General features: G+C 36.3%; 1 protein-coding gene across 1 annotated transcript; it reads left to right on the top strand.

Annotated features, from left to right (window-relative positions):
• The first annotated feature begins 14,240 nt into the window (after positions 1-14,240).
• On the top strand, positions 14,241-17,692 carry LOC137738326 (probable receptor-like serine/threonine-protein kinase At5g57670). Its single transcript, XM_068477963.1, has 7 exons — positions 14,241-14,629; positions 14,738-14,992; positions 15,174-15,331; positions 15,469-15,548; positions 15,694-15,829; positions 16,129-16,278; positions 17,376-17,692. Exons 1-7 carry the CDS (start codon positions 14,422-14,424, stop codon positions 17,538-17,540), a joined length of 1,152 nt encoding a protein of 383 aa, XP_068334064.1. The 5' UTR covers positions 14,241-14,421; the 3' UTR covers positions 17,541-17,692.
• Positions 17,693-22,827: the final 5,135 nt, after the last annotated feature.

Here is a 22,827-nt window from a genome sequence, read left to right as displayed (position 1 = left end):
AAAAGCAAGTGGTCAAAAGAGCTGTTTGGAGTCCAATAAGATACTGCACGACAATCCGAAAAGCCACGGGAGAAATACCACTTTCTATGGCTTACAGAACAAAGGTCATCATCCCAGTTCAAGTCACAGCTATGCCAAATTTGCATACCAAAAGGCAAACCATCCTGGAAAAAATATTGGGATTTTGAAAAGTGATCTCGACTTCACGGATGAGCATCGAGAATGCACTCAAGTCTGACTAGCAACCTACCAGCAATAAATCTAGTCGTATTACAACAAAAGCGTCAAATCCAGGATATTGCAAGCTAGGGAAATGGTCCTAAGAGAAGTTTTTGAGAATACTAATATCCCAGGGGAAGGCAAACTTGGAGCGAACTAGGAAGGACCATACAAGATCGCCAGAGTAGGGGCACCAGAATGTATCACCTAGAGCAAATGGACGGAACCCTGATCACCAAGAAATGGGACATTGTCAAGCTCAGAAAATATTTTCGTAAGCGCACCACATGAACTGTGGTTTGATTCCCTCCAAGGGATATGTCTACAGTCATCTCCAGACTTAATCGCAACGCCACCATCTGTGTGAAGACAAGTCTATGGAGAACTCATCTCCTCACACCACACCATAGGCTTATTGTCTAAATTGATCCCTGGTGTAATTTTTACATCATATAATCTTTTTCTTAAAACTACACCAGTGATTTGATTCTCCATCCCGAAGATATATACGCAATACTTTTCCAATTCAATCACACCTTTTTATCAATCTAATTCTACTTTGAATCATGAATAAAGAAAAGTTATTCGTCATAAATATTTGTTCTTTCTTTTCCTTGTGATGCAGGAGAGTAGCCTACTCATTTCAAACAGGGCACCAACTTTGAAAAACTTCTCATGAATGCAAATCTAAAAAGTTCAAAGTAAAACTATCAAAGCAATTTTCCTTAGCCCAATCCATCTTGAATGGTTAGCAGCTTAGGTGACTCAAACCATAATAAGCGTGGTAACGGTTGGCGGGCTACAGGCACGGCCACATGACGCCCTGACCTGGAAGTCCAATGCACCATCCAGCATCTGGAAAGTTTATGTAACCAGCAAGGTTGTCTGTTATAATATTCAAACCTAGGCTCTACGTCATTCAAGGGAATAGTCGAAAGGGCGATCTAGAAATCATCTAAGGATGGCTCTGAACTCTGACCCCGAGTACGACTACTTCTTTCCTGGACCAACATACTAAGTCAAATATGCTCTACACAAGGTTCTAAAAGACGCTATGTACTAGGCGAGCGATGAGCTCGGGCCTAGCGCCTAAGCAGCTAGGCATGGGGCCTAGGTGGGTTCAAGTAAATTTATTATATATTGTATAAATAAGTGTCCATTTATACTTAAAAAATACATAATTTTATACATAAATTACAAAATAAAATGACATATAGATTATAAAGTATTAAAACATATTAAAAACATGAGAACATGCATATAATAAGTATTCATCCAAGTATTCAACAAGTCTCTTACATTTTATTGAAAAAATAAAATGCAAAATGATAGTTATCGATTTTCTATCTAAGTGAGAGTTGCGACCTAGGCGGGCTAGGCAGATTCCTAAACAGGTTTGGCGCACAATCTTAATTTTCAAACATCTAAGGACAAATTGGGGCAGTGGCCAGCCACCTAGTGCCTAGGTAGGGCCTAGGTGGTGCTAGACGGGGATTTTTAGAACAATGGCTCAGCAGCACCATGTGTTAGTAAGTTTGACGAGGGTATCCAAACTAGCCAATCCCCATTAGGAATTTATTCCAACAAAGCTTCGATAAGTAGAATGCTTTGGGTTAGTTAATCCGAGTAGTCTAATTGGAAACACTCAAGTCCGACGCATAAGGTTTGACAAAAAGATTCAAAAAGTATTTCTGACGGATATGCCAACGACCATGTTTCCAAAGAACTTTCATATAAGATTCACAAAACAGACGTGCAATCCAGTCTAGGAAGAAAAATCCCTTACTACATTGCAATTGTCGAAACCCTTAGCCTAAAAACATGGGAATGATATAAAAGGTTTTGCTAACTTATCTCCGGCAATTACCAAGGGGGTTTAGGAGGGAATGTTTTTCGAGCCTACATTACCAAGGGGGTTTCTTAAAACTTTGTCCCGGGCCCACAAATTTATTTACATTTTGCTCTGTTACTTATTTTATTTCTTGAAGTTCATTTTCTTTGGAAACATTTATCGGATTGGAAATTCATTATGCTGAGCTGAAAGATACACAAGACAGGAAGATTCTCACACAAACGATTGATTATTATCAAAGTTATAAAGAAGATCATACTAGTACAATAGTTTGGGGAGAAGAGCTATCACCCTTAGCAAAAGAGAAATTTTAAAGGTAGAACAACATATCGGATTGGAATCATTGGTCTTAGAGAAAATACCACCATCATCACGCTGCGCCAACATTGAGGGCAAGTATTCAGATAGAGATCTGCCACCGTCATCGTCTTAGAATGCCAAAGCATCCCATCATCCTCGAGTGAATCGAACACCGGTGTAAATTCTGCATAAGGTGTCCAATGAAGGAGAAGGTTATAGGGAACTCTAGTGCAATTCCAAACACTCAAGCCACATGATGCCACATGGGTGAGTGTTTGAACGAAGGGTTGTCACTATCACCGTCAGCAAACATCAAATGTGGAAAAAAACGGTGACAAAGACCCTTTAGTGGATCTTCACACTTCGTGCAGATCCTACCCTTCCTCAAAGCCCACATGGAGAGCCTTACGAAGGGATAAATGTCATAGAATGAGTTGTAAGAAGTGTGGAATATAATAGGGCGAGTTACAGGAAATAGGTAAACATTTTTAAGAACACGTAGGGGTTTATTGTGTGCAGCATAATTTTCTGGGATTGAAGTTTTCTTCATCAAAGAACCAAGAACAAGACTATGGTTAAGAAAAAAAAAAAAGAGAAGTCATGGCACAAATGAGGAAGAAATAAAGAAAACTGTGATTTGAGAGGGCTATATAAAGGAAAACCAGGAAAAGATCTCACCATTGAAGATAAAGAGATGTCATCCTACACCCACGTGGACAAGAATCAAGACCAATCAATGAGATGCAAAACGGAGGCGTGCATTATCATGATGGTTAATTTTAGATGAATGCATGAAGGAAATCAAGAACGATTCAACTGGCTCAATTTAATGAGCCAGACCAAATTTCAAGAATTTGAAAACCAAACGGTACGTATTCCAGCTTACTTCGAAAGGCATGGTCTTTGGATAACAATCCATCCTCAAAGGGAACAAGTTGCCTCTTAGACGAATAGTTAGGAATAATTATGAGGCCATGATTTTTCAAGGCCGAAGTAAGGCTAATCCGAATATAGTTAGCTCAGAAGGTCGGTCATTGACTCACCAGCTCTGGGCGAAGCTGTATCAGACAGAGTATCAGTGACACCATAACTCTACTATGGGCTTGTTCTATAAGACATGGGATCTGATTTGGACATGCACACAACCAGATCCTATAAGTCTTGGAGTTCCCACAATCTAGGAATTAACATGCTGCGCAAGTAATCACAACTCCGAAGAGGAAGCAATATCTACTTCTAGATATCCTCTTGGATTCTCCTAGCATAGAATAAGGATTTTATCCTAAAAAGGCCTTTCTACCCCCACGGTATAATTAAATATACCCATCTAGGGTTCATTTATGGTAACACAATCTAAACGCTTGTATTTTCTTACCCATTGCTTGAGTCTAAAATTATTCACTAACTTGACCGTCGGAGAGCCTTTGGCTGACACAAACCCCCCTAAGCTTGATCTCGATTGTTTCACTATTTTGCAGATTACTTGAATTTGTGCTCAACCACCATTCACGGAGGTGCGCAAATTTGGTTCCAACAGGGAGCTTTCTGAATCTTTTGAGTGTTCGAGAGTACGAGAGTTTGAGCGTATGGGTGTGAGGATGTGTCACTCTTGATTATTCGTCCAATTTTGATGAGTCACTTTTCATGTGTACAATTTGTTAGACACACAATGCATGCCATATAAGCCTTTGCACATTGAGATTTTAACATGTTGGTAAACATTTACTTCACCGAAAATTTGATATCCACTAACCAATTTGTCTTTGGTCAAGCGGTATTTGTCTTTAGTTGATTGGGGAATTCTCAACTCTAACTCACATGAATGATAATAACGATAAATATTTCATGAAGTTGAAACCTAGTTATGAACTTATGGTTAGCTCGGTTGCAGTGACGTAGCTTTGTTATTACTGACCCATACTTGTAATCCATTTGTACATCAAATATATAAAGATTAATCACTCGTGTTACTTGTTAAACTTCAAAGACTAATAGCTTAGTCGAGTTAAAGCAAATTATAGCCAAAGACCGAGAGATGATTTGGATCCTTAATGCAACTCCCCATAATATCTAATGGGTAATTAATGTTTACATGCCAAGAGCTAGTGTTCTAAAACGCAGCGTAGGCAACCGCCTAGGCGTTGGGCTTTGGTTCGCCGCCATGATTAAACCAAAATCGTTGAAGAAATCGGAAAGGGTATTAGGTGGTGCCTAGACGAGCGCTGGGCAGGCGAGGCGGCCTCGGCAACCGCCTAGGCGACTTTGATGGTAAGTCAATTATAATGTCGTTCTTCTGCTGTGGTAATGAGGTTGGACGACTGAGCGACCATCCCAACATTTCGATCTGCAATTGCAGAGAAAACGAAGTGAGACAATTTTGCTGGGATGAGAGCGATAAACATCGATTTGCAATTAAAGAGTAAAGATGTAAGACGAGATAGTGGATTTACAATTGCAAGGTAAAGAAGAGGGACGACTTGGTTGGGAAGAGAGAGAGAGAGAGAGAGAGAAAAAGGTATCTGAAATTGCAAAGAACCAAATGGGGCGGCTGAGCTTGGATAATTAGAGTTAGGGTTTTTTTTTTTTTTTTCTTTTTTAAAGGGAGAGGAAGGTGAAGGAGCGACCCCAAGGTTGGGAGCCCAAAGTAAGCTGAAGGTCCAGCAGCACCTCATTGGCTCCAGCAGCCCATATCCTATCCCCCTTCGGGCTTAGCTACTAAGGGGTTTGCGGTTTGGCCCTCCCCACTGAGTTTCTTTAAAAACTAGGGAATAAAATTTGTTTTTTTATTAATAAGAAAACAAGGCCCAATTCATTTTTAATGAAAAGCAAAAGCCCAACAATGATTAAAATAAATGAGCTGACTAAATGTTACAAAAATCAACATAAAAAATTCTAAAATTTTACACATATACTTAAATCTGCCTCAGCCGCCTATGCACCTGTTTAGGCCTTACCTAACTGCCTAGGCGCTAGGCCCCAACCAGCCGCCCAACTAACACCTAGCGTTTTATAGAACCTTGCCTAAAGCTATAAAACCCCACAAGTTTTAGGGTTTAAGGATATCAATGGAGTAAATATTAAAAACCGGTCCTCTGATTTGACTCCTTTACCCCTTCCCCATGATTGATTGCCATGAAGATAACAACTATACCTAAAACGACAGGCCCTGTATTGCATGCGTACACCAAGAACTGGAAAAAGCAGTTAAGACTCGCACCCTCCCATGTCCTTTGGTACAAATAATTTTGGGGACCAGCGATCCATATTGGAGCTGTTGCTATTCACCAGCTCCAAATATACATAGCCGTATACAGTCAAATTTTTTTTATAACATTTCAAAGATTCTACTGCTCCCCAACAGTCTTGTTTCAGATTTTCTATCTCCTTTCAAAACTCGGTTAATTTGATTAAAGAAATGATCTTATTTTAACCCCACACACACGCACTATTTGCTTACTGCAACTTGTGAACAGTAAAGCATGCATCACTTTCTTTGTATATTAAAAAACTGCACATGCAGAGATAATTTGGTGGAAAAGGTGAAAGCATTTTTATAGTTCTTGGTTGGCGGGAAAACATCCCTTTCTGAAGATAGTCCTTTATTTTAAAAAAGTTTTTTCCTGCTGGGCCCAAGAACTGTTGGGGAACTGCCTCTTTGATGATTTTTTTTTTTTTTTTTTTTTTTTTTTTTTTAACTTAAAAATATATGGATATTGAGCATCCAGTCAAAATATAGACTGACCAAACAAATATTAGCGTAACCCGGTGGCCTCACGTACTCCACCTTTGATTATTCCCTTTGGGTTTTGGCTAGTAAAAGCTAGGGTTTCCCAACAAATCTTGACCAAACAATTTGTCATGATTTTATGAGCAGGATAAGATGAACTTTTCACTAAACCAAGTAACTTTTTTTTTCTTTTTAAAAAGGAATCAACTAGTGGATTCATCATAGTAGTCCACTCTTTCAGGAATAGAAAAGACTAACAGAGGTATTTTAGCCTCTCTTGGCTCACCGTTGTGTGATTACCAGCACTAATAATTAAACTCAGGACGTACTGTGTGAAATACGGGTCTGAAATTTATTCCCAACACTGGCCACCCCCTGTTGGTTACTAAACCAAGTAATTCATACGCACAAGTATAATGAAAATGAACCTAGTGTAAATAAGATATTATTGTTTGAAGGACTACAATGTAATTGTATAAATATATTTATTTATTTGTTCAATATGAAGCACCAAAGGATCGATATATACGACTATAATCCACCAAGCTTATGTAACCAACATCTTGTCTGCTAACTATACAAGTGACAGTAGCTTATGAACATGATTTATTTCTCTCTTTACAAACCGATATTAAGAAAGGACCACAAGTTTACATATACATATAAATATATATGCATGCTAAAATATTCTATATTTTCAATGTGGAAACATGTGGGATGTGACACAATTTGTGATCCTAATATTCATGTATAGACATTTCAACATGTGTTAGTTCAACCGATATACTATAACCGATGTATAACTTGCACTTATTTTCTTTTACTTCTTGCTAGGGCAAATCCTTTTCTTTATTAACAAGCGTGAGCAATTTGATTCATTCATATGGTGATTTCATAAGGCCTCCGGCCGATTGACGCTAAAAACATATAAATATAAATCCATAGTTATTCAAGATTGACTCCTAATTAGTGTGTGACTGGGTTCCATATATATCCTATTCGGCTAAACCTAAGATGACATTATCTAATAAGTAAAGCCTTAATTATTCAATAATCTCTAAGCAATATGATAAAAGGCTACCTAATACTAATGGCCGCCTAATCATCAATATGCTACTAAACAATTTGTCCATTTCTAACTGCTTGTTATGTTGGATCTATGTACTTGACTTGTTTTTCTTTTGTTGTCTCTGTGTGTGTGTATATATATATATATATATATAAGGTTCAGTTATACTTAGCACTTCTCCTAATTGATGCCGGTAATAGTTTGGTTTATGTTTTTTAAAGATTGACATAAACAATCCTAAAGTTATAAGTTCTTATAATTGATAAACAATCCTAAAGTTACAAGTTCATATAATGGGTTCTGGTAGGGTATTGGAAGAACAACTTCTTTTGTACTTGATATCTTGGACGTAGGTGCAGCTGTCTTCAAAGCTGAAGGGCCACTAATGGAGATTGAGAAAGTATTAAAGGCCACTAATGGAGATTAAGAAAGTATATTAGTTTAAAGAGGTTGGTGACATGGGGTTGGGGTGGTTGGTCTGGTAACATCATTTTTTTTTTTTTTTTTTGGAAGACTGGTAACATCTTTCTAGAAAGCTTTTGTACATCAACTCATATGTACTAACAGTATCATGCCTTCTGCTCCAAATTCACTCGTGTCCAGTTACTTATGCTCATTGATTATTGTTTGATACAAGAATATGAATTATGAGAAGTAATTAAACAGTTTCATGTTAATTGTTTCCCGGAACATGTTTAAAACATGTAATTTATATCGATTAAACTTCATGTATATATGCAATCATAGAACCAAATAATAAAACAGTAGCAGCAGATCGATTGTAGGTTTCAACTCTCATTTTTCAGAAGTGTTACCTACGGTAGTCACTTATAAGTATCAAATTATCAACTAATTAAATAACTACTACGTTTACTTGTGTTTCCCCATAGGTTTCCCACTTATCATTAATGTATGTTCACTGTACAAATATCATAATAAGAACCGTACATTTTTTATTTATTATTATCTAAAGATCACCTCTGTGAACAATTAAAAAAAAATCATTTAATTTCAAGTTTGTTTAACTATCATATGGAAAAACACTAAGTATTATCTTTTTCATTTTACTATGGGAGGCATATGCTGAAGAATAACATGTAATTCATTATTTAATGATTTTCCCCTTAATTCATTTGGATTTATTTATATATAAAGGAGTTTCCAATTTATTTTTATCGATTGATTTTGGCGTGTACTAAATAACACAAATGATGATCTATTTATTATCAATTGAATAATTATTTTTGAAACTTAATCAAAGCATGTCTATATCTTTCATCTTGACTAATATTGTATGGTTTATTGTTGTCACAAGGCCTAACATTTTACTTTACAATATTACGCATGCAATATTGTCTCTATTAAATGCTGCAAGTCTTGAAAACAACATTATATTGCAGAAGATGTCATCCGGTTTCTATATTTAATATATTCAAAATTGAGACACTTATTACAGGTCAAGCATCAACATATTTAATAACTTCTCTTGAGCAATGTCCAACATTTAGGTTGCCATAACTTACAAAGTTCCAATTGAGTCCACACTTAAAACCAAAGTTAATTTTATTTTACAGATATTGAAATTGCTACATAAACATATAACAGGAAAAAATTAGTAATAAATTCTCTCCAACCGAGCCTTCAATTTCTTATGTGGAGTAGAGACAATTGAAGGCAAAGCCATCTGGCGTCAAAGTTGACAAGTGTTGTCCAATTAATTTAATAATTTTTTAATAGGTGTAATGCAATTTAATCATAATAAAATGTTTGTTGTCTGTTTCAAGTATTTGATTGGTTGCCTCAATAATTGGACATCACAAAGAGATGGAAAAAAAAAAAAAATCTAGAATGACATTATTATTTAATGACACACCCCAACCCGAATTGTCCACTAGGACTTTGAATCAAGTTGTGTTGGCCGACACCTAGAATGTGATGAAGCCATAAAGTATAGTGATGTGGAATATGTGAATAAATTTAAACTAAAAATGCCTAAATATGAGAGTGCATTGTGAGCGGAAATGAACCCATTTCACACGTGACGTCAGAGCATAAGTAAAGTACAATAGAGTGGATTGAAAATCATACCTTCGAAGGTAATCTCCAATACCAAGATTTGCCATGAATCCTCGTCGATACGAAAACTCTGCTACTGGAACCTGGAGGGATAAAAAACAAGAGTGAGTGGGCCTGAAAATAACGCTTTAATAAAGACCTTCTAAACGTTATAATCCCTCGCTGTAATACCTGTATAGTTTTCAAGAAATCATACTTCGTATAAGTATGAAATCAAATGTAAATCAACAGTAAATCCAGGAATATTGTAAATCACTACATATCAGCAGCAGTATATAAAAAATCAGGTGCTCATCAATCTATGATAACACACGAGTCGAAGTTGCCTAATCAATTTATGATAACACATGAGTCGGAGTTGTCTAATGCAACCTGTACGACAGTGTCGGAGTTGCCTATCGCAACATGTACAACAATTTCGGAGTTGTCTATTATTGCAACCTGTACAACAGTGTTGGAGTTGCCTATTATTGCAACTTGTACGACAGTGTCAGAGTTGCATAAAGCATAAATATAGTCAAGCCATAACTCAATCATTTCAAATAACACCATAAACTCCCCTGAACTTACCTGCGCGTCTCGTGTTCACCTTAGCACCTCTAAGCATTCATAACAATTATATGCAGGTAATATGCATATGGATATGTCATGATGCAATCTAAAACTCAACCATATCATAGTATTTTAAAATATATATTAACATGGCATAAAACGCATAAATCAATTTTAAAAGCATTTGTGGAACTATCAATCATATATATATACTATAAAAAGGAAAAGACCCACTCACCTGAGGTATACGCCACGACTACCTAGCATGAATATCAAGATGTCACGAACGATCATCACCGGCCACGAAGTCCAAAAGTGGACGGAAGATGGTCAATTTTGCCCACAAAGCCGACGGGTGCCTAAAGCTTCCCGGCGTCAATTCGTTGTCTACGGTAGTCCAACGGGGTCAAGGTTGGTTTGGATTTTCTCCTGGATGATGAACTACAAAGCCCAAGTGGTGGCATCGCCCATCGCCTTGCTGATTCACCGGAAAATTGAAAAGAGTGGCCTGAGCACTGTTGATTTTCGCCAACTTTCGTGGCCTCAAACCGCCACATACTATGGTTAATCAAGGTGGTTCTTGAGTGGGTTTTGCAGAGGGGAATGAGAGCTTCAAGATAGTGGTGGTGGCATTGAAAAACTCCACTGGAGTTGGTCGGAATCGGCCTTGGAAAATGGGAGGTCGAACTGGGTTGTGTGGTGTGCACGGGTTGAAAGGGAAGGGGATGAGGTTCTTCTCTCTCTCCTTCCTGATTGGCTGATCCCTCTCTCTCTAATTTCTGATTGGTCCTCCTTCTAACATATCTAATTGGTCACTTAAACAAAACAGCAAATTGGTCCCCTTATTCTTGCTTAAAATCTGATTGGTTTCTTTCCCACAAGGTGGGAGTTCAATTTATTTATAGCTAAACTTTAAATAACCAATTTTAAACGTCCGTAACTATACCATTATAATCCGGACTCACAAACAGTTTTCGCCTATGCGTTCGTGACAATGATTACTATGCAAATACTCCAAAAGAATGACTTGTACATCTCTCTAAAAAATGGCAAAGGGAAGTCAAAATCTTTGCCTCTAGGGCATTTTCGTCAATTCACCCTTTTAAAATTTATAAAACGTAAAATTAGGGACTGGTTGTCACATTTAAGATATCGGGTGGAGCATAAAATTGTAGAAAATACCAAATTGCCACATACATCAAATATCAGTATGATGTTTACATTTGACATCTCTTTTAGAGATGCTCTTAAATTTTTCAAGGAGAAGTCCCTTTCTAACAAAAAGAAAATAAATTGACCTTTTTAATATGTAAAATGCTTTAGGATTGGTACCAAATTATTTTCCAAACTGTTTTCCAAAAAAAAAAAAAAATTATTTTCCTAACTGTTCCTATAGAGTAAGAAAACTTTGTTTGAATTAGAATATAAACTTGAAATTTGTACGACAGTCATAATTTTAAACTGAATTTGGTGGCTATGTATTCTCCGGTTTAGATTTAAAAAAACATAAAATCATAAATTCAACCTCAAACAGAGTCGGCTTAGAAGGCAAAAGAGGCATGTATTTTAGGCCTCACTTTAAACGAGGTCCGATAATTTTTCATATCCTTACCGATAATTTTTCATATTTGGTTTCTCGATTGGAAAACATTATTACCTTCTTTTCTTACCATTATTGTTGATTTGGACATTTTGATATCTCATTTATAGATGCTCTTATTCTACATGCAACTTAAAACTTTCCTCATTTATTGTATTCTCGACAAAAGAGAAGGAAAAATAAAAAATTTCTCTTGTTCTCCTAAATCTAATTTGGTGTGCCTGAGTTTCATATATATTGTTATGGAGATGATTGGTACATTGGATTAGAATGTTTTTTAATTTCACTAGTTAATTTAAATAAAATAACATTGAAGTACTAAATTAGAAATGCTTGATTGCATTTTTGTCTTAGGCCTCAGTTTGTATATATTGGGACAACTCTATTTCAAATTTCATCTAAACAATTTTTATTTTTCAATCCCATATAAGTAGGAGTTTAAAACAACCACCATATTTACCACCACCATCAACACCACCACCACCACCACTACCACTCTTACCCCCCCCCCCCCCCCCACAAAAAACCCCCCACCATCGCCACACCACCACCTTGCCATCACCGCAACCATCCCCCACCACCATCGTCGTTGCTGGCAACACCACCACCATCTTGACATGACCTTGACCATGACCACCACCATTGTTAAATATTAGTTTTACTGTTTGGCTTCCCTTATCAAATCTTTTATCTGGTAGTACACATGCTCATAGTTTAGAATTAGGGTGCAATGCTAATCTGGAATTACTACTGGGGATTGAACTTGTCAAAGCACTAGCCATCTTCACTACAAAATGTTTGAATTATACATCTGCATATGTATGCCAGGCTTATTTTTCGAGAATTCCTTTTGTCTAGTGTAGGTGTCTAGTCAGAAGTTTCGTCGGTTTTCCAGCTGTCTAGGCACGCAAAATAAGACAACCCAAATGGGCTATCTGACACCTTTTTCCGTGCATGGAACTTTCATCCTTGATCTGGGAAGGTTTCTTTGGCTTGTGACACATGTCTCCTTGTTCCCATTGTCTGAAACATTCATCTCTTCCATTATAAAGGTTTTCAAGGTTTCATTTGTTCCTTGGTTAGGATTTTCAGATTTTCACAAAAAAAAGTGCATTTTGCTTAGAGCTACCATTTAAGCTTCTAAATCGAAACCCTAGCCATAAAACCAACTCATGCATAAACACCCAATCACTGCATATTAGGGTTGCATTGTTTTAATGGTTTTGCATTAACATTTTGGTCTAAACCTAAGTTTTCATATCCTTTATATACCAATCTCTCGGATTAATGTTAGGTTCTTCTTCAACTATTTGACTGAAAAACCTGACTGGTCAGTTGAATCCAAATCTCTTGTACAAATCATAAAATCATATCACATCATTGATCGTGTTGATCTCGGAGCCACAAGGTAATGAGCTCAGGAGGAGTTGCCACTTCGTGAAGACCGACGGAGTTCATCTCGTGTAAAGCAAGGTTACACAAAGGTAAAGCTGCTCCATAGACAGGGATCTAGGAATTGAGCTTGTGTTGTATGAACCTTTGTTTACACTAGTGGGTTGGACTAAGTGAAGAGTCCCCGGTTTTTTAACCTAAAGGTGGGTTTTTCCAGCCAAAACCTTCCTTGTGTTCAATAATTTACAAAGCCTTATTTATAACCTTGTTGGAACTAAACATTGTAGGGTTTCCTAGTATTGATACTTTATTAATCAAGTGAACTTAACTAAGACTAAAACTTAACTGAAGTTTTTGTTAAGTTTTAACCTTCTAAGTTTGTTTGATTTATATGCTTGTGGGATTCTAACAATTTGTACTCAGTTGACTAGTACATTGGCTAGTCAATATAGTGGTTCCCCACAAGAGTGCAACCAAATGATATGTTGCCGCTCCAAATTGTCTTTAATCTCATGCCTCTTACCAAAAGCTAAAGGCCAAAACTCTAATCAAGTTTTTTTGACCCATGTCCATTGTTTTCATTTAATTTATTTAATAATTTGAAAAATAAAAATAAAAATGAATGTGTGAAAGTCACCTCCATTTGTACAAAATATTTCGAGCAACCAAACGAAAATGCTTCTTGAATATTTACATCTAAATAAAAATATATAATAAAGTAACCTACATAAAAGTAGAAAAATTAACGCTTTCGGGATAAAATTTGATAACTTTTTGAGCCTGGCATGGTTAACTACCCACATCACACATACTATTTTAACTTAACCATTTATTATTAGGTGTTGAGTTTTATCACAAAAGTTACCACTGATAATTAGTAATGAAACTTCCACGTATAAGGTATGTATTATTTTGTTATATTTTCAATATGGGACTCTATTCTCCAATAGAACTTTACTTGCTGCTACTGTATTAGCCTCGTTTTATGATTCTCTCGGGGAAGCTTATATGAGGGGTTTTAATTCGTAAGGTGTTGTAACCTTTTGTTTTCCCTTTCCTTTTTATGATATCCACAAAAAAAAAAGGGACTTACCCAATTGTTATTATATGTAAATTACAGTTTGATATGTGCACATTAAAAAACTTCTTTTTTAATATCAACAAAATTTTACTATATATGTGTTGTATTATAATTCGTAAGTAAGAAAGAATGACTTCTTAACCACTGTTCTAAAACTAAACACATGTGAATCGATCATTTATTTAATAGAACTAATGAATCGTTACATGAAGGAGGCAAAATTATTTTTCCAAAAGACCCTTATCAACCTTCTATAAAAGCAAATTATCCCATGCATGGATAACCATCATTGCTACCGAGTCCCACAACACCCACACCCACACCCACAAAAACTGGACAACACTTCCTTGAAGTTTGAACCAACACATAAGAAACAGACATCCCTTGGCTCTGCCCCTCCTCTTCCTCTTTCTCCTTAAATTGAGAGAGGACTTCGGTCCCCTGTGTTTCTGCTTCTCACTTGAGAGCAGGCTCTGGCTGGAGATTTGTTGCTCAATTGCTCATTTGCTCTGCATATGAAAAAGTGCTTTTCACAGTTCAGAAATTTGCAGCAATGAAATACATTAGAACAAACAGCCTGAAAAGGCTCTTCTCCCTCAAATGGAGAAGTCTAGAGGAACCCACAAGCCCCAATGGCTCCAAAGGCGAAGAAAACAATGAAATCCTGAAGAATGTTGAAGCAAAAGAGCCTTCTCCAAGACCCACTTGGAAATGCTTCTCCTATGAAGAGATTTCTGATGCCACAAATGCTTTCAGCTCAGGTAGGTTTTTGCTTGTTTTCCTTCAAAAAGTGTTTGATCCTCCCTGGGTTTTGTCTGGGTGATTGAAATTTGATATTTTTTCACATTTTGTGATGTGGGTTTTGGCAGACAATCTGGTTGGGAAAGGAGGGTATGCACAAGTGTACAGAGGAATTCTAGAAAATGGTGCGGAGATTGCAGTGAAGAGGCTCACAAAAGCTGTGACAGATGAGAGGAAAGAGAAGGAGTTCTTGAATGAGATTGGGACCATTGGACATGTCTGCCACCCAAATGTTCTGTCTCTTGTGGGTTGTTGTATTGACAATGGCCTTTATCTCATCTTCCATTTCTCCTCCAAAGGCTCTGTTGCTTCTCTTCTCCATGGTAAACATTCCACAGTAATTTGTTTAGGGGAGCGATTTCTGCACACCCTCTTGCTTCTGGCACTTGATTATTCTTTAAAAAGGCGTGCAGAAATCATTTTCCGCCAAAGTAACAATCTAGCAATCTTGTTTTGCTTATTGGGTTTTAATTTCTGGGTTATTTTCTTGAAACCTTGTTGTAGATGAGGATTTGCCGCCTATGGATTGGAAAACAAGGTACAAGATAGCTATTGGGACAGCAAGAGGCCTCCATTACTTGCACAAGGGCTGCCAGAGAAGGATAATTCACAGGGACATTAAGTCTACAAATATTCTATTGACTCTGGATTTGGAACCACAGGTACACATAGAACCATAGTCTCTTGCTCCTTTTCTTAATCAAGATTTGAGAATAATTTATTGAATTGGATGTTTTTAATGTTTGAAATGTTACATAATTTATTGAATTGGATGTTTTTAATGTTTGAAATGTTACAGATATCAGATTTTGGTCTGGCAAAATGGCTTCCATCTCAGTGGACTCATCATTCAATTGCTCCAATTGAAGGGACATTTGGGTACTCAATCTTAATAATTACAAGCTTTTATCCATCAAATCCAATGAATTATTAATAACTTTAATCCAGATTTCAAAATGGTTAATTGTTTTTCTTTTTTTGCCAGAACAAATGATTAATTGTTGATATTCTATATATTTTGCAGGCATTTAGCACCAGAGTACTACATGCATGGGATTGTGGATGAGAAAACCGATGTGTTTGCTTTTGGAGTAATTTTGTTAGAGCTCATCTCAGGGAGGAAACCAGTGGATGGGTCTCACCAAAGCTTACATAGCTGGGTAAGTAAATGGAAACCCTTTCAAATCTTTTTATATGATTTAGTCTATTAATTACAAGTTAACATATTCCGCGGCTGGGAAGGACTTACATATACTCCTCGACATTTTAAGCTAACAATATATTATCATTTGTTTTAACATTACCACGACCACATATAATTATACTGCTCTTAGACGCTGTCTCGTGAAATGCATGCAAGTCTTTGTCCTATTATTTCTTAACGACTAATTGAAAATATATGTATTATATTTTGCAAATTGTTGTGGTTCGACTGGAATTTTAAATGTGTTTTCAACAGGCAAAACCAATTTTGAATATTGGGGAGATTGAAAGGCTAGTAGATCCAAGGCTGAGAGGGGCCTATGATGTTACACAGTTGAAAAGACTTGCCTTTGCTGGATCTATGTGCATTAGAGCATCTCCAACATGGCGCCCTTCTATGACCGAGGTACCTATTTATTTTACTTAAAATAAGCTCATGCGGTGCCTTAATATAACAACGTATTACATATTAATAAACTTATCATATATGAGTCTGACGTCTTCAACAAATGACAATGTCACACGATGGTAATTATATTAGAAAATCATATCTTTATAGATGTTTGTGTTTCAAATGTAAAATTCTGATTGACTAGTCACCTAAATAGCTGTTTTCACAAAAATTGAAATGTGGGGTTTGTTGAAAGCACTTGTGTTACATTCACAAAAAGATGCTTATAATTTAAAAGCACTTTTAATTATCAAAAGTTTACACAAGTGCTTTGGTTATCTACATGAGCTAGCAACTTGGTTACAGTAGCCATACTTAATGGTTTAAAAATGGTATGTGGTTGTTTGTCTGTAATGACTTTCTGCATCATTTTTCACCAGTTATAACCAGAAACAAGAAACTAATTGTATTTAGGCTCTCTCTTTGGGAGTTGGTATATGGCAGGCCATTTGGTTTTTTTTTTTTGTTTTTTTTGTTTTTTCACGCAATGGCTATTGTCCAACAAATGGTTCCTTCCCACCTAACCTTAATATTTATGCTAAAATAAAGATGTGATCACTCAATCATGCACCATGTTTAGGAAAAAAGATTAAGATCTGATCACCAAAATGATTGTGAGAGTGGGTCCTAATTTGTCTTTTTTTTTTTTAACCCATGTCAGCTTCGGTGATCCTTTTCATATAGCTATTGAATACATAGGCAAAAATGCACAATGTAAATCACAAATTCTTCATCTCATATCATTTCCCCTTGCATAAGTTCATGAGTTTAACATAGAACTATATTAAAATAATTGTACCATAATATACTCTTTCGGGTCTGTACACCCTTTTCTTTCTTCTGCACAGATCTTTTAATTCAGGGCATTTAAAATGAATAAATCAAAGGAGACATAATATACAGAAGTAAAAAAAGATGGGACATAGAAAAAAGAGTGCAGAAATCATTTTCCAATCTAATTAGCGAGCTTTGTGAGTTTAGTATACTTGTTATGGATTGTATACGTAAAATATATCAACATGTAGTAACTTAATGTGCCACTATATTTGCAGGTATTGGAGGTGATGGAATCAGAAGGGGAAATAGACAAAGAGAGGTGGAAGATGGCAGAAGAAGAAGAAGTAGATGAGTTTTGGGGTTTTGAGGATTTAGAAAATGAATGCAACACTTCCTTCTCAATTTCACCACACGATTCCCTTTCAACAAGAAGTTGTTAATTAGATGTAATAATTATGGTTTAAGAGCTAAAAAGAAAAGGGGTTGGGGACGAACTTTATGTCAATTATTATTATTATATGTGACTTCCTAACCTCAATTTTTATCAACGTGTACATATAAATAGGTTTACACATGTTTGGTACATACAGACCATTTTCCATATGTACCTTGTGAGAAACAATGAAATCTCATTGTCATAATTAAATAGGTAAATGGTTTTAGATTGAATTGAATTTTTTAAAAAATGATATATGAATTGAGATTTACAAAATAGACGATTCGAGTCGCTGAAGTACAATTTGAAGTAAATCTTACAATTAAACCCTATTTAAAAAAAAAAAAAATAGGAATCCTTTTGTATGAAGGGCAGTGTGCCTATATTTATTTATAAAGCAAAGGTTGTCGCAAGTTTGCAGTGCCACTTCACGTGAAGTGTTAATAGTGATTTGACTCCTGAGCGCTGGACATCTATTACTTTTGTAAGATTGTGAAATTGAGACCATAAAAGGAGGCTGAAATGGTGGAATACGTTTAATTGCATACCATCAATTCACTCAGCCACCACTACATTTTGGAAAAATTTGTATAGAAACCCCTGAAAAACTAAAAACAATTAAGAAAGAACCATACAAATGCTTCTTTTTTTATATATTTATTTTAAGCCCGAAATAGTGTTTTCTATTTATTTATTACAAGCTATATTCTACACTAAGAGAAGCATAAAAGATTTGAACTTGGAAAAGAGTTTAAACTTTAAATTTTATATTTTTGTGGCAAAAAATCGGTGAGATAATAAGTGAAAAATTCAAAATTCAAATTACTCTAATATAACAAAATAAAAGAACCTTAATTTTTTTAGGTTTAGTAGTCACCGTTGATTGTTCAAAAAAAATAGTCACCGTTGATTTGATTTTGATAGTTTTATATAAATTAAAGTTGCAGACTTAGGAAGCACGCATGCATGCAAGACAGAGATGGCATCTGGCATGCAGAAAAGCAATAAAAAAGAAAAAAAGAGCTAAAAAAATATGTAAAGGAAAACGAAAGACTAACTAATGGCATATAACCATATCATAAGAATATATCATGCATGAAAGCATGACAGTTCAAAAAGATTTATAATAACATTAGACAATTAACAAGTATTTAAAAGCTTATAAAAAAAAATAACTCGTTAAACAAGATGGAGTACTTAATAATTTTGCAGGATAAGATGTGCATGTATCATAATATGTAGTCTCAAATATTAGTAGTGGACTATTGACCATATAAGAAATGGCTCCAAGATTCTTACATCATCCCACATGTAACACTATATTTTTATTTCTATCAATGACATATTGTGCTTCTAGTGGATAAGGTTGATAGAATTGTAACAATTGTAGGGGTGGTCATGAGGTTGTGTTATTTTTATTTGAGTAATGCTACACTTACTATTTAGTTGTATCATCATCTGTGTCATCTCTCTAATAGAGATAAGGTCTACCAACTCATATGGGTCACGTCTTTATTAGAGAAATGGTACAAATGATGATACAACTAGATAATGCTAAATTTGTTATGGATTTCTTGATTGTTTGTGAGGATTTTATATGTTTTAGTTTAGCCTTTCCGTGTTGCTTCTTGTGCAATCCTTTCGAAGTTTGTTTGTCTTGTACACATTCTTAATTAATATGTTTTTTTTATATAAATAAATACTAGTAAATTTATAAAAAAAAAAAAATTATGATGATATTTATATTAAATTAGTTGGTTAACACTTGAAAGTCAAACTTCAGAGTTGTCGAGCCTATTGCGTAACTTTCATATTGCAAAAGATGGTTTCATATCTCAATTACACACTTTTTTAAATTTTCAATCGTTATATCAAATAAAATGAAGAAAATTAAAGAATATAAATTATCAGATGTATGTGAGATTTAAAAAGGAACATATAGATAGCACGACTCAATACAATATCAAGTATTAGTAACACGTATAATACAAGATGAGACAATGACAGGTTTCATGAAAGCAGATGGAAACGAGTTTCTTTAAAGGGAGACTTTGGATGTGGTTCCTCGATATCAATATTCTTTAACTGAAGCCTTATTGGTTTTCAATTTTTGATCGAAGTCTTTGAAATTAATGTGATAAATTATTTCTATGTACGTTACTATATTTTTTAAATTAAAAATTGAAATTTATAGTTGTTTATATTAATAAGATTTTAAATAAAAACCCATAATTTGTGGGATTAAAAATATTAAAATCTCTACTAATTAATGAAATCCTCTTTGTCAACCAAAAGAGGGTGAAAAGAAGAATTATTCTTCTATCACAAAAACAAATGATGGGCAATAATGTAATTTCACAGGTCCAAATTTTACTATTTTTTATTGAAGCCTCACCTACAGGTGATGACACACCCCAACCGAAATCAGGGCGTGCTGGCTGTCATATGAGGGTGACATAGCCATGTGCATAGTGCGGAAGCAAAATATAGTAATAAAAGTACGAAAAAAAATAAAAACCAAACTACAAAACAATGTAGTTAACGTACAAGTGTAAGTGTGATAAACAATATTCAGAGCACAGAAAGCCTATTGCAGTCCAGAGGAACAAACATTAATTACATAACACCCAAAGGTGATCCTACATTTGTGATGTTCTGTCAGAACCACCGACAAGTCCTCGTGAACCACCAAAGCTGCTTCTACCTAGAACCTGGAGGAGCGCAAAACAAAAAGTGTGAGTGGGCAAAAACAAAGTTTTTCAAAATCATTTCATTATCAAAAGTTCGAACCCCTCGCCGTAAAACCTGTATAGTTTCCCAGAAAATAGAATATACACATATATCGAAAACATGTTCAGCAATATGCCATGTCGAATGCCTCCACATAAAATGTAAGTAACCCAGGTAATGTCAATCAATGCAAATAACATGCCATCCGGAGTCACCTAACGTGACCTGTACGGCTGAATCTATAGCTCAAATTCCCAACTTACTAACTATACTTGCACACGAGTCGGAACCACCTAAAGTGGTCTGTACGACAGGACTGGGTGTAAATAAATACGCTCAAGTGCTACGATCACGTGAAGACTGGGCGAATAATCGTGGGTCACTTACGAGTCGGAACCACCTATAGTGGTCTGTATGACAGGACTATGCACCTAACTTGGATCCAAGATGAGTGTGTGGTGCGGGAGGTGAACATCACGTGAAGGACTGTGCCCTACTCTGGGCGGGAGCACTAACACCAGGGGTGCAGGTTATGAGCTCTCTATGTATCTCACATAACCACTAATTCACAATCATAATCTATAAACTTACTTGGCACTTACCTGTGCGTCCACAGCACCAATCATAAATATATATAACTACTAATGCATAAATAAATAGGCAAACGCAATGCATGACATTTAAAACATATAAACATTCCATTTCATTTTCTGGGAAAAACCACAAATATATAGGTATATACGGAAAACCAAAAGTCCACTCACTGGTATGTGGAAGGGTCGTAACCCCCGAGCCTTGAGTGACTGCGCTCGTCCTCAGGATAGGTCTCACCTATATGCGAAACAACTATAAAAAAAGTCAATTTAAAGCACATAACCAAAACTAGGTAATAACTTCTCATACAATGCTCAAATAGGGTGTTTAGATACACCAACGTGATCTACTCAACCTCACGAACATCCTTATATTTTTAAAATAATTTTTCGAGGCTCTACGCGTCGCCACGGGCCAGCAAGGGCACGGCCGTACACGCCCCCACGTGCGACCACGACCCTACGCGCCCCCACGCGCGGCCACATACCAGGCACACTGACGACGTCAGGAATATTTCGTTAAACCCTAACAGATTTCGTTAAAACTAACAAACGGCGTCAGCATATTCCGTCCAAAATTGATGGAATATACTGTCGTCTTCTCCGGCGAAACGCCGGTCGCCGGAAATCTAGAAAAACTTTAAACCTTTCGTTCTCACTCATTTCTTCACCAATTTCTATGAAATTTGCACCAATTGAAAGATGGAGATGAGTAGAACAACGTTGTACCTGTTTGAAACCTCAAAGATCACGAGATGTCACCGGAGAAATTCAAGAAAAATCGGCCAAACTTGCAACTCACGATCCCGACGTCCAATTCCACTCAACGAACCACCCTGAGCTTCCTAAGGACCTCACTAAGCTTTCTATAAGCTTCAAATTCCCTGAAAAACAACATTTCACGTGTGCATGAACAGTGACCAAATCGGAGATTCCTGGTTCGACGTGAAATCAAAGGATTTCTTACCTAAAATTGGTATGGTTGGACTTGTATGGTCCTCACGAACACAAAGGTATTAATTTCCACTTCAATCTGCAACGTTTGCAAGGGATTTAGGTCTCGTCCGTACAAAGGGAGTATAAGAGAGAGAGAGTGTTCGAGACAGAGATGGATACGAGGAAGGAGATGATGAGGATGAAGGTGTGTGGTCCAGATGCAACCAACAAAACCACAAAACAATCACCCAAAATGACAAATAACCACTAGGGGCAAAATTGTCATTTCACACCTATGGTACAATTAATTCGGGACGGCTTGTCACAACCTACCCACCTTAAGAAATTTCATCCCAAAATTCAAAACAACAACTCAACTACCCACTAGTAAACATAGAACAACCGAGGATACAAATCTCTCATCCGATCTTCTGTCTCCCAAATAGCCTTCTCCGCTGAGTGATTCCTCCACAAAATTTTCACTAAACTCACAGTCTTGTTCCTCAAAACCTTTTCCTTCCAATCCAAAATCGTTACTGGTTCCTCGTCATATGTCAAATCCGAGTTAATTTTCAATGGTTGAAGAGGTATCACATGTGACGGATCCGCAACGTAATGACGAATCATGGACACATGAAAAACATTATGTACTTTAGCCAGCTCAGAAGGCAACTCAAGCCTGTAAGCCACTTCACCAACTCACTCTATGATCATATATGGTCCGATATACTTGGGACTTAACTTACCTTTCTTTCCGAACCATACTACACCTCTTCACGATGACAACTTCAGAACACCCAATCACCAACTTTATACACCCTGTCAGTGGCATGCCTATCCACTAAGCTCTTTTGTCGATCCTGGGCCGCTTTTATGTTAGACTTAATTACCTGAACATTCAGAGTAGTCTCATCTACAATCTTAGGGCCCACCAAAACTCTTTCTCCGACCTCTGACCAACACAAGGGTGTTCGACAAGATTTACCATACAGTGCCTCAAATGGTGACGTGCCGATACTTGAATGAAAGCTG

Source organism: Pyrus communis, chromosome 6 (assembly GCF_963583255.1).
Source record: "Pyrus communis chromosome 6, drPyrComm1.1, whole genome shotgun sequence".
NCBI classification, from domain to species: Eukaryota; Viridiplantae; Streptophyta; class Magnoliopsida; order Rosales; family Rosaceae; genus Pyrus; species Pyrus communis.
The sequence above is the reverse complement of the archived record's forward strand: the minus strand, read 5'-3'. Positions and strand labels throughout refer to the sequence as shown.